Raw genomic sequence first — 11,986 nt, 5'->3', positions numbered from 1 at the left:
AATTAGATATCTTCAGCTTTCATCAAAGGTCCTGCCTTTACCTTAAATTAAACAGAAACTGGGTTCGGGCAGCTGATTTTAAGAGTCACAACACCGGCAGAGGCAGCTTGTTTATCACATTTATCATTTGTGTAATTTTCTTGTCTTAGAAAAAAAGCAATTCTGATGTTCTCAATGTTTTACACAGGACATGAAAATCACTCACACATCCATCAACAAGCATTCACTGCTAATACATTACTATACACATGTGCTTTTATACGTACAATTATCATCCCTTAAGATTGTTTGTTTGAATAAATAGTTAAATAATGCATTTCCTTCCCTTTGGGAAGTGAGAAGATGGAGAGCTCCAGTATGAAATGACTTAATACTGGAGTTTGTAGTGAAAAGCACATTCAGAAATGTCTATTAAACCTGACAGAGATTGGCTAAAATGCTAAAGCACAAAAAAAGGTGGGATGGCAAAACCTTGTCAGTAGCTAAAAGGACAATAATCTGACTAACAAGTTCAACAGAACATATTCAAGATGTGTGTAAGGCAGTGATTCAGACATACAGTACATTATACCACAAGGTGCCTTTTCTCATTCAGAAGATTCAAGTACACTTATTGTTTTTGCCTTTCTGAAATAATCTACAAGAGCAGCAACACCTAATGAAAGGTAGATAGTGTAAGAAAGCGCCATACAACTCCAATTAGTGAAATAGTGCTGGCATGCCCTTTGTAAATACGGGCTGATACTGTATATTTCCTTCAGAGCACTGCCTGAACACAAGTGACTTAAGACATAGTAAACACCAAAGTATCACACTCTTCTGTTCGAGTGAAGGTCTGATCTTGTAAACCAACAAATAAATACTTAATAAAGAACACCACAAATCAAAAGCTGTGTCCCAAATACAACCTAGTATTTCAGTATGAAATACTAGGTTGTGAAAAAAATGTGAAAAATGTGAAAAAAATGTCCACAAGGCAAAGCACAAAAGAAATAGTGGAGCTGCCAGAAGTCACAAATCTTTGGAAAAACTGTTTTGATTTTTCTCTTAGTTGAGTTAAACCCCACTAAGATAAAATGACTACAGCTCCCATGAATGAAGATGCCACTGGCCGGCCACTAGAGGGCGATGTAGACCTGCGTGATCCACTGGTGGGAGCTGGTTAATGATGGCTTTGTTTGGGCAGCAGTGGTCTGCGGTCTCTCCTGTGTTAGTCCAGATGGTTGGTGGTCGTGTCCCTGGACAGCCTGTGCAAAACTGTTAAAGCGTCTGTGGTGGTTGGCTAGTCCTCTGCGGCTACACCTCGCTTCCAAGTACTGAAGTTTCAGACTCAGAGTCCCTGTTAAAGGAAAGGGAAAACAGCCAGAAGTCACACACAAAGGACTTGGCTTGTCCAAACGGGGTGAAAGCGCATGCCAACACTGTAGCAAAACAGCTTTTTATAAAGGTTTCATTAAGATTTAGTTCAGGTACACAGAGCGGAATTGAATTTAGCATCTCACTGGTTTGTTTACTGTGATCCGCCACACGGACTGCTGCACATCAACAGGTGTCTAGCCCGGTGTGGTAAACCCTGAATTAAGCATAAACTTCTGTGCAGTTGTTTGTTAAATGCTTGTATGCTCATTTCCGTTTCACTTACAGTATTTTCTGCAGTAGTTTTTGGTTGCCCTGTCTCCTTTCTTCATCGATTGGGTATGTCCTCAATATCAACAGTCCCACAGCTATAAGAGCGACAGGCACAGGAGCGACCAGCACCTTCAGGGTTAAACTGACCGCCTCTGGTTGTGAGCAGCTCCCAGTCACATATCCGGCAAATCTGTGAAAAAATGCAGATAGAGGGAGAAACGTTGAGCTGTTGTGAGTACAGTTTGGCAAGACTGTTGAAGGATTATGTGATTGTTGAGCACATGATCACTGGCCTCATGCGCTATAACACTGAGCTAATCTCTAATAGCGTGAGAGGCCTAAACTTACATGTTAAGGAGGAGAGTGAGGATAGAAATGTATATGAGAATAATTTATGACAACAAGGCTACAGATATTTATTAGCTAACTCACTTCAAACTGAGTGTAGAGACACCCAGGGAAACTCCAGAGGCAAACTTGATGAAGAACACGTAGAAGGAGTAGAAGAGGGCTTCGTGACCATGGATGTCTGGGTTTTTAGCCTTGAAGTCATCCACTACATCGGGAAGCATTGACCTGAAAGCACAAACACAACATTTAGAAGGAAACTCGAGGCACAATCAACACATAAGATGTTGTTTCATTGTTTCTGTGCATGAACTCAGGCTCACCAAGGCAGGAGGAAAGCTGCCGCCACGCTCACACCTGCTGCCACTGAGACCAAGTATGAAATGATAAGGTTGCTCTTGATGCAGATGATTAGGATCATGAAAGGTACTGCCCACTGGGGGAAGAGAGAGAAGGATGTAAGCAATTCCATGAAAACACATCTCGTTTGATTCACTGCCTCTGTCGCACCGAAAACAAACATATTGGTGCTCACCGTGATGCCGAAGTAAACTGCTTTCTTCTTCCCAAACCGGGTCAGAAACCACTGCCACCACGGGATGGTTAGAGCCCCGGAAAGCTGGAAAAAAACGAGTTATCAGTATTGTTGATCGTTTAATCTCATTATGCATGCTCGCAAATAGACAAGGGTTACATACAGTTCATTTAGGGTCTTTTATTCACCATCACATCAACCAAATTAATAATAAAAACATCCGATCTATCTGGAATCACTCAGTCGGATGAAAAAATGTAGCTTAGCAAGATTAGCTTTGTTCATATATAATTTAAGATAGAGGCATTCAATTCTTGAAGCGATATGGAATTTTTTTTGTTTCCAATCTAAATTTCTAAATCTAAACAAATAAAAATATTTATCTGCACTCTCATATTGCTGCAGATAATCTAACACATATTTACAAAAAAATGTGTATGCTGTAGGAAAACTTGAAGTCGAGTAAAGGATTGCCCCTTGTATCACTTGCATAGTTATTCGTGAGGTATGATCCGAGCCTTAGTTACCAGTGAGAACTCTGAGGTCATTCCCTCTGTATTTTGGGTGATGTTGACGCTTTACTTTGTTAATAAACTTTTAGTTTTGGCAACACTTTTGACTGTCAACTTTGTTTGTTTCCGTGCATGCATTTTCCTACGAAACATTTAAATGTAAATGTAAGACCTTTATCGACTTCTTAAGAAATAGGAAATAAGAAATAGGTTTGGAAATCAGCGGAGACCACAGTCTGTCATCATGCTGACCAGCCCATGTGGATATACTGTACATTTTTTATTTGTATTCTTATTTTTTATTTGTATTCTTATTTTTTATTTTATTCTATTTTTATTTTATTGTATAATATGTGTATTTATTATCTGTTTCTGTGTAGTTGAGCTGCTGCAACACCCGAATTTCCCCCATGGGGATCAATAAAGGAATATAATAATAATAAATATACATGTTGGTCAGTTCTTTTTTGGACTTGAAACAACACAAAAAAAAAGCTGCATGCTGGACTTGCAATACTATACAACCTAAGCATATCTATAATCAGGGCAGGGCTGCAGCTCAGGTGCAATTGAAGTTACCTCAATGATAACTTAACATTAATTTGTTATAATAAACAATCCATGGAATTGTGTGAAATGGTTATTTCTAAAAGAAGCGGTCTCCATTGAAATCAATCAAACTTCTAACTGGGCCTCATTTAAATTCTGGAAAATGTTGGAAGCGGAAAGAATAAAGTGACCACTGCAGGAGGAGGTCAAGGGACAAGGGCACAATATGCTTTGTGTGGTCTTGACTTGACCCTGCAGTGGGAATACAACCTCTGACCTCCAGGTCAAACTTGGTCAACCAGTGTTAAATGACCACACAAGATACTTTGGCCAGTACGATGGTAAATATTAGCTTTTTCCCCCCTCAAATCCCATGTTTCCAAATATGATACATGGTGCCCAAAAATGTTTCCACTCCTAATCAGAGGGAAAGGCACCGGAGAAGAAAGCAGCGAGAAGCGGAAGGAAAGGAGGGCGCAACCAATGGTGGCAGTTCCCATGGTGGCAGTGAGGGCTCGCCGAGGCAACAAAAGCTCCACCGTTTGACAGTCTCTCCCTCCATCTCCTGGTAAGGCCAAGCGAGTTGTGCGACTGGGAGACAGGTTCCCAGGAGCCCAAACAACACGTCCTCTCACCCTGAAAATCTGCCCTTTCAGCCCCGGTACCATGCGCCTCCTCGCGTGAGGAAAGGCCTCAGAGACGGGCTGAAAAACCCCAATAACACTGGGTGCTTACTCCGTGCTACAAGGATAGCCAAACAAGGTTTTCTGCTGCAGATGTCCTCCAAACCTCTTTTACATGGAGGTAAACAGCCCTTCAGTGGAAAATAGAAGAACTCACCATGATGACCAGGAGAATATTCTGGAAGTCTTTCCTATGGCCGAGAGAGTAGGTGATGAAAAGGGCAAAGTTTCCCTCCAGCAGCTGTAAAAAAATAAATAAATGAAGATTTATCTTTATGCAAACAGATAAAAGAACAGCTAGCCCCTTAGTTTCCAGTCTTTAAGCTAAGCTAAGCTTGCTGTAGCTTAAGTTATTAGACAGATATGAGAGTGGTATCAATCTTCTCCTCTTACGCTCATACAAAAAAGTTTAAATTATTTCCCAAAATGCTGAATTATTCCTTTAACTATGACTTCATCAATAACTTCTTTATCAAGCACGAGAGATAATGAGATCATGAAACACAGTATTACCATGAATGCCAGAGATGTGAAGAGGAAGCCGATGACTAGTTTTACGTACGGTCCGTAGCTCATCACCAGCCACAGGCCCTGACGGAAGGTGAGCAGTGTTTTTTCCCCCCCGTTCTCTATAATCCAATAAGGATGAGAAGAGAACAAAGATAAGATAGCTGAAAATATTTTCTGTAAAGAATTTAATCCACAATGCAGAGCCATTACTGTGAGAAACAATGTTCTGGCATTCGTGACATTTTTGTCGGTGATAAGGCCAAAAGCTTCCCAAGGACAACTGATACAAACTTCAAATCATCCTCTGTCCAATGTTAATTAAAACATTTCTACCATGGCATTGTGAGAACTTTTCTTGGTATTTCATGGATCCATACCTTTTCGTTCCTTCACACCCAAAAACAAGACTCCTGCACAGAGGACATAGATGATGCAGATGACCCCTGAAGCAATCAAATAAGCTTGTTTCTGAGGACAGAAAAAAAACAGAATTAGCATGGACTAACACTCATGTAAACGCTGTATGTAAAGATCCTCATTTATCAGACACAAAGCCGTCAAGACACAAGAGACTCACCGTCTCATCGAGTGAAACTCTGGACGTGTTAGTGGAGTTTCTGCTGTCCAGGTCATAAGGCTCAGTGGGACAATTTGTGGAGCCGCCTACTATCTGTCCCTGGATTGCTGTGCCCAGAACTGTGCCCAGCACCTCCACCATCATACCTGAGAGAAACACAGAAATGTAGCTTGAGTGCCTGAAAGACAACACATGCATAAAAGCATTCAATCACGCTGTCGAGCTGACTTACGATAAGCAGTGGCGGAGTCCCTCTCTTTCTGGTCGTTGGTGATGAACATGGTGAGGGCTGAATACGGCACGTGAAAGCACTGCAAACGTACACAAACACACAGTTAGGCTAGTGCACCCACTGGGACCAAAAGGGGAACAAAGTGGTGGGGAGCGTCAACATGACATACTAACCGTCTGCATTGACTGGAAGAGGCAGTAAAAGACCAGGTACCAGAGCACCTTCCCTTGCCCAAAAGAAGGCACGTACCAAATCAGGAAGTAAGTTAGCACTGCGAACGGAGTAGAGCAAAGGATCCTGAGAAGAAAAAGAGGTGGAGGATCTTTGTTAGGAGACAATAATTTGCGGTGTTTTCAAAAAGCAAATGTGTGTTATAGAAAAAAGCAAGAATATTTATTTAATTTGAGCCACTACATAGCTGTTCACCATGCACGCTGTACTGTTTGGCTCAAAACAAAAAGTGTGCCCAGCATGCTGTTTTACTGTTGCTAAAGACTGTGTTTAATGAATTCTGCCAACTGTTACTGTAGCTTTACAGTAACAGTTATTGCAGACATTTCTATTAAACTTTCTCGTGGCCGCTTTGAGAATTAATCCCCCTAATCCTTCCTTGTTAGAGCTCTTGTGTGGAGAAGGGGACGACGAAGGGGGACCTTGCTCTCACCCAACTCAGTGTCAGCAGCTTTTTCTGTCCTCCAGCTGACCTCCGTCAGAGAAGCTGGTGCCACTTCAGACACCTGTTTTCAAAACAGTCCAGCTAATACTCCCCCATGAACATGAGGATGTTTTTTTTCTTCTTCTTTTACATAGTCCCCTGGGTTATAACTTATCGCTGCGGGGCAGTGAAGCGATACATTAGCATACTTTATTTATGTGTTTCTTATTGGCATCAACACACCCTAACAGGTCAAGTAGTGCTAAACCGTAACTAATTATTTATTAGTTGATTAACAGAAAAATAATTGCTAAAGTCACTTTTCAAGCAAACATTTTTTTCTCCAGCTTCTCAGTTGTGTATTTTCTGTTTATGTGATAGTAAACCTAATACCTTTGGGTTTTGGACTGTTGGTCAAATTAAACAAGAAATCTGGAGATTACTCCTTGGGCTCCTGGAATTTGTGATTGTGAAAAAAAAAATTCTGGCATTTTGTTTAGACCAAAACAAATAACTGAAAAGGTAGCTGGATCATAGCCACAACAAATATCCTCCTGCAGTGCTCTAAAATGACAGCAAATCTAACTAATATCTAAATCAATATTTGTGCCACTCATGCAAGAGATATTGTGCAGACTCTCTCTGAGGGCCATATCACTGAACACAAAGTTGTTTCTTTATTGAACAGGACACCTCTGCACTCGTAAATGGTCATATGAGCCCCCCCCCCTTCTTCTGTGACACACATGGGAAATAAGACAGAAAGCACCTCCTGATTCCCTCTAATGTCGCAGTGAATTGGGCTAATGAGAGCTAATTTATCTGGAAATGGAGGCCAGGTTGCAACTGTTTCACACACTTGCATGGCTGATTGAACACACATCACAGATTTTAATGTGTCACATTTGGAGGTCAGTAAAGCACGGGAAATGACATTGAGGAACATAAACTGAATCAATTTACAGAGTGCACATGCAAAAACTGTTAATGTGTTTAATATTCACACAAAACTAAATGTCCAATTCAACGTCACAATATCTGAATGCAAGACATTTTCAGCACAGAAGAGTTAGTGATATGTGTGTTTTTATCTAACAGCTGATTGTTTCACTTCAATTTGAAAAGCTACACAGGCCACAGAGGATGTACATGTTGCCTTTTTAAACAATGACCTGCATTATTTCTAACAAGCGTGCCTCTTTCTTGACCTAAGGTAACCTCCCAAACAGTGAATCACACAAAAATGGACACACCCCCCCCCATTGGTTTGAAGCTGATGGTGTGTTGTGGGTTGGACCAATCACAGCAGAAGACGTAACATTCCCCTTCCCCCTTCAAACCAGAGCATGAAACTCATGCACACAGCCAGCATCTCTGACTCATATAACGACGATGCTCAAGATACCAACGTGATATCATGTGAGAGAAATGCCAGTAAAATATTTAGATTGGTTACTGTGCAAATCATATCAAGGCCTACAGTCTTTGTTTCAGAACCAGACACTCTCATAACAGTCACATTCTGCAGCCACATTTTACACTCTCCCTCCCTCCCTTCACACACACATGTAAAAGAAGGTGCAGCCCATTTCACTCTATGAGCAGAATATCAAGGTCATCTTCCTTTTCCTTTACTTGCATTCTAATTCTACAATTTTGAAACCTGCACTTCCTTGCTTCATGTTGAGCCTTTCAGTGCTTACGGTAAAAAATAAATGAAATCATATATCGAGCCTGTACAGGGTTGCTGGGAGCTGAAGCTAATCCCAGCATGCTTTTGGAAAGAGGCAGGAATACCCTTGACAGATGCAAGCTGCTCGCCAGTGTAACATGTACAATAATCAAACGCATTCACACATACATAGGATTGACAATATGCTGTAGACTGTAGTATTTAACTATTCCACCGATCTACTGGTAGAGGTAACGCCCCAAGAAACGCATCAATGCGCCAACAAAGGCAGTGAATAAGAACACTTCTAGCAAATAAACATAAATGTATTAAAAGGCAGTGTATTGATTTGTGGCACACTTTTTAAATGATACGTTTTAATCGTATCTTTCTATGGGAGGGTTTCAAGTACTTTCAAGTCAAAAGGCTCAAGTCCAAGTCAAGTAACAAGTCTTTTTGGAATTTGTCAAGTCGAGCCTAAAGTCATCAGATTTGTCTCTAGTTTGACTCCAGTCCAAATCATGTGACTCAAGTCCTCAATGCTTTATCCTCACAGTCCTACCACTTATTTCTCCTCAGGAGCCACCAGGTCCCTGTTGCCATGGATACAGCTCATGATCTGTTTTTTGTCAGTACATTTGCCTCACGATTTTCACCCCAACTCTGCATGTGCTGCTGTAAGATTCAAACACCTACCAGGGCATCATGCGGCCGATGCCGGTCCATTTACTCCGGCTCACCAGGAAACCCACTGTGGGGTCTGTGACAGCGTCCCAGGCCCGGCCCACAAAGAGGATGATAGAGGCATGGAAGGGATCCAGCTGAAGGGAGAAATGGAAAAAGAGTGAGACACAAAACCAAAACAAAGAGGATGCTTAATACTACCTCATATGGCACGGCCAGTGAGCGAGTCAAAGAAACCACGACACCTAATGCTATGAAGACATCTCGAGACTTTGTAACTGAAGTGCAGTGAAATAAAAAACTGTGTCATTTGCTTAAGAACAAAGTAGCATTCAAAGCAACTGTAATGGTCTCATCTTTTGAGCTGAAAGGCCTTTATTTAAGTTCCTACTGTGTACAGTGGAGAAGTCTAATTTGGTAATTGAGTAACAAAGCAAAGCAGTAGGAGTCCAGGTTAACGCGCTTGACCGGCTCCTGCAGGATGAAGACTGTTAAAGCGATACAAGGCTGAGAAGAGAAAACACAAGCTTTGGCCTTGAAGTTGTCTGTAAACTGAGCTATGAGAAAAATGCAAAGATAAGGAAAAGAGTCTCCGACTTGTTTGCTGCAGGATTAACAAATGGATGAACTTTGTTTTGAAGGATCTCAACGTTTAATTTAACACTTACCTACAGCGTTTTCCAGTGATACAAAACATACTTTTTTCTAACTAAATCAGAGATAAATACTCAAAGACAATGTGTTTACAAGCTTTGACAAGTGTGATTTCCGTCTTTGTGTCGCTCTTGTCAATCACCTGAGCCACATCCAACAGGTAGATCTGCAGGAAGAAGCCCAAAGCGCTGCCTGTGATCTGGTAGGGAGCCCCTCCGATGGCATAGCACAGTTTATTCCACACAGTCAGACGATTTCTCTGGGCCTTTGGCTGGAAGACAATGAGAGGGGAGGACAGAGGAGACATGCAAGATGGTTAGTTTGGCTTTGAAACCATTTGTGCATCTGACTGTCAACAGTGAAATGTGCACATTCCCAGAGGAGCTATAAATTCAGATGAAGTGATGTGGGCAGTAGTGCGCTACGTGATCATTATCTTCAGATTTCCTCTGGAGTTAATTTAATCCCCCTTTTCTGCTTCAACTACCCTCATCCATCCCTCTGTCAAAAACTTTTGGCATAATTGACGCAGTGTTAAACAACCTGTTGCCACGAGGGAATGAGATTGGCTAACTTCCCTCACCCCATCGCTCAGAATGCCAGATTAGAGGCAAATCCCTGATGCAGGCTGGGCGTACACGCTGCAGTCACACAGTGATGTGAAACTATGAGGCTACTGTAGTTCAAACACGCTCACACTACACCAGAGACACTCCAACGCTGCCATTGGCTCTATCAATAGGATGTTGGAGGTAGTGTGACATTTCATGCTGAGTAGCCAGCAGTCAGCAGACAGCTTAGAGTCTTATCACATCCCACAGCCACGGCCAATCAGCTGTAACGGTCTGATGATGTCAGCCAGGAGGGTCTCTACACCACAATTCACATCCGACACAAAAGCGGCACCACCTCAGTCCTGTTGGGAGCAAATCGCTGCCTCCTCACATTCTCTTCCCCCAAATCCTTCAGCGTCACAAGGCCACGTTGGCATAATTATCAGGTGAGAATAGAACTGAAGTTACATGAAGGGATGCAGTCTGTGACCTTTGATGACTGGTGAGGAAAATCCCTCATCAACACAGAGATGCTGGATCCAAGGAAATAGCTGTAGACAAGTATTTACATTATATCAACCAATTTTTCTTGATTAAATAACTACAAAGGGTCTGAATGCAGTGAGAATGCCAATTTGTTTCGGTCAGCAGTATGTATTAAAAGGTATTAATGAAATTCAACAATTTTTACAGAGCTAAGATTCTAGGCTACATGCTCTTGTAAATTTGGAATGCCCTGTTATCTGGTTTTTGCTGTTAAAAGAGTGATCATAGCACAGACAAGATGTTTAGCCTGCAGATAGATAAAATGCCTAGCTGTCACACCTTTTAATACGACATACCAACACTTGGGAATCATCTCGAGACCCATCAGACACAGTTGAGTTCCTAAATGCTTTCAGACTGGTATAATACACACACAAGTCCCTGCAGGACAGGTTGGTTGAAATGCTTTTTAAACATTATTATAGGAAACACGCTCATTTTTTATTTTTTTTAGACTCTCAAACCAAATAAATCATTAACCTCTGGAGCCGCCGACCGCACCACGTTTCTGCAGCACATCTATCATCTACCAAGGCTGCTATTTTTAACGAGCCTGTACGGTTTGAATCAAATGCTCCAAATGGCAAGTTTAATTAAGACGTGGTCCCTTTAAAACCGGTAACGTTACACCTCACGAACAGCTGCCCGTGGCAGATGGACAAACCGGGTGAAATTCAAATACTGAGGACAAGTCACTCAAGGATCGACCCAGAAACCGAAAGGAAGGAAACGACCACAGTTTTTCAAAGCTTAATTTAAATTTAGGCGCCTTTTTACCCGCCTGAATAAACGGGTGAAACGCATTTTAATAACCCCAGAAATAAAAAAATAAATAAAATCCTTTCATTGCTCTTACCTTTGCTGTCTTGATGTCTGTGTTTATAGGTTTGATTGATAATAAACCGGTCGAATACTGCTCTGCGCCCTCTCCTCGTGCCATTGTTCTTTCAAGACGATAAAGTAATTAATAGGTCTCTTTAAATATATTAATATTCATCAGTGTCGGAAGAAAAACCCCGCTTCATAGGTCCACAGTGTCTCTGTCGGTGCCTCAGTGAAGTCTTTGGTGTTCTGTGTCTCTTCAGCTCATTCATTCCACTACGCCCACGTCACTGAATGAATGACGCTTCATCGCGTGTTCTGTGTCGATGCTGCTTTCACTTCTAAAGAAAGTCATTCTTATATAAACACTTAATGTTCAATTTGTCATATTTTACTCTTGCTACACATTTTATAAAATAAATCTCAGGGACCATTTGCTCTGTGTTTACCTGTACTTGTTTTCTAAAGGTGCAATATTAGATTCAGACCGAACCAAATGCTTCTTTGCATTAGCAGAGTTAATGCAAAGAATCATCTTCTTTGTAAGGATATAGTGTTTTGCTCATGGCACTGTGCTCAGCTGATAACAATCCTGACCAACAGCTTCATTGCAGAAGCATAGCACCCACCTTCCCTCAGGTACACATTATGGTTTGGCTCAGCTGTTACCCCATTGAGAGCCATTGAGAGGCAATAGAAATGCTCCCTATTGCAGCAACTTTAAACTGCAACCTCGAAAAAACGACCTTACAATTAGCCATTAAACGCAGCAGTGTCACAATTAAAGCCAGAGTGGTTGCCAGTCACTGTAAATACCCTTTCAC

At 41.6% G+C, this 11,986-nt stretch overlaps 1 protein-coding gene across 1 annotated transcript; it reads right to left on the bottom strand.

Moving 5' to 3' along the window:
* Positions 1-47: 47 nt before the first annotated feature.
* On the bottom strand, positions 48-11,475 carry LOC129103401 (sodium-dependent lysophosphatidylcholine symporter 1-B-like). The gene is made up of 14 exons (XM_054613861.1): positions 11,197-11,475; positions 9,383-9,511; positions 8,599-8,723; positions 5,749-5,872; positions 5,576-5,654; positions 5,344-5,489; positions 5,144-5,234; positions 4,770-4,885; positions 4,414-4,497; positions 2,513-2,596; positions 2,301-2,413; positions 2,062-2,205; positions 1,643-1,819; positions 48-1,339 (listed from the first exon to the last, which is right to left on the bottom strand). The coding sequence occupies exons 1-14, from the start codon at positions 11,278-11,280 to the stop codon at positions 1,297-1,299; spliced, it is 1,539 nt and encodes a 512-aa protein (XP_054469836.1). The 5' UTR covers positions 11,281-11,475; the 3' UTR covers positions 48-1,296.
* Positions 11,476-11,986: the final 511 nt, after the last annotated feature.

This window comes from Anoplopoma fimbria, chromosome 15 (genome assembly GCF_027596085.1).
Source record: "Anoplopoma fimbria isolate UVic2021 breed Golden Eagle Sablefish chromosome 15, Afim_UVic_2022, whole genome shotgun sequence".
Taxonomy (NCBI): Eukaryota; Metazoa; Chordata; class Actinopteri; order Perciformes; family Anoplopomatidae; genus Anoplopoma; species Anoplopoma fimbria.
Note: the sequence above shows the minus strand (reverse complement) of the source record. Positions and strands in the feature narration are given on the sequence as shown.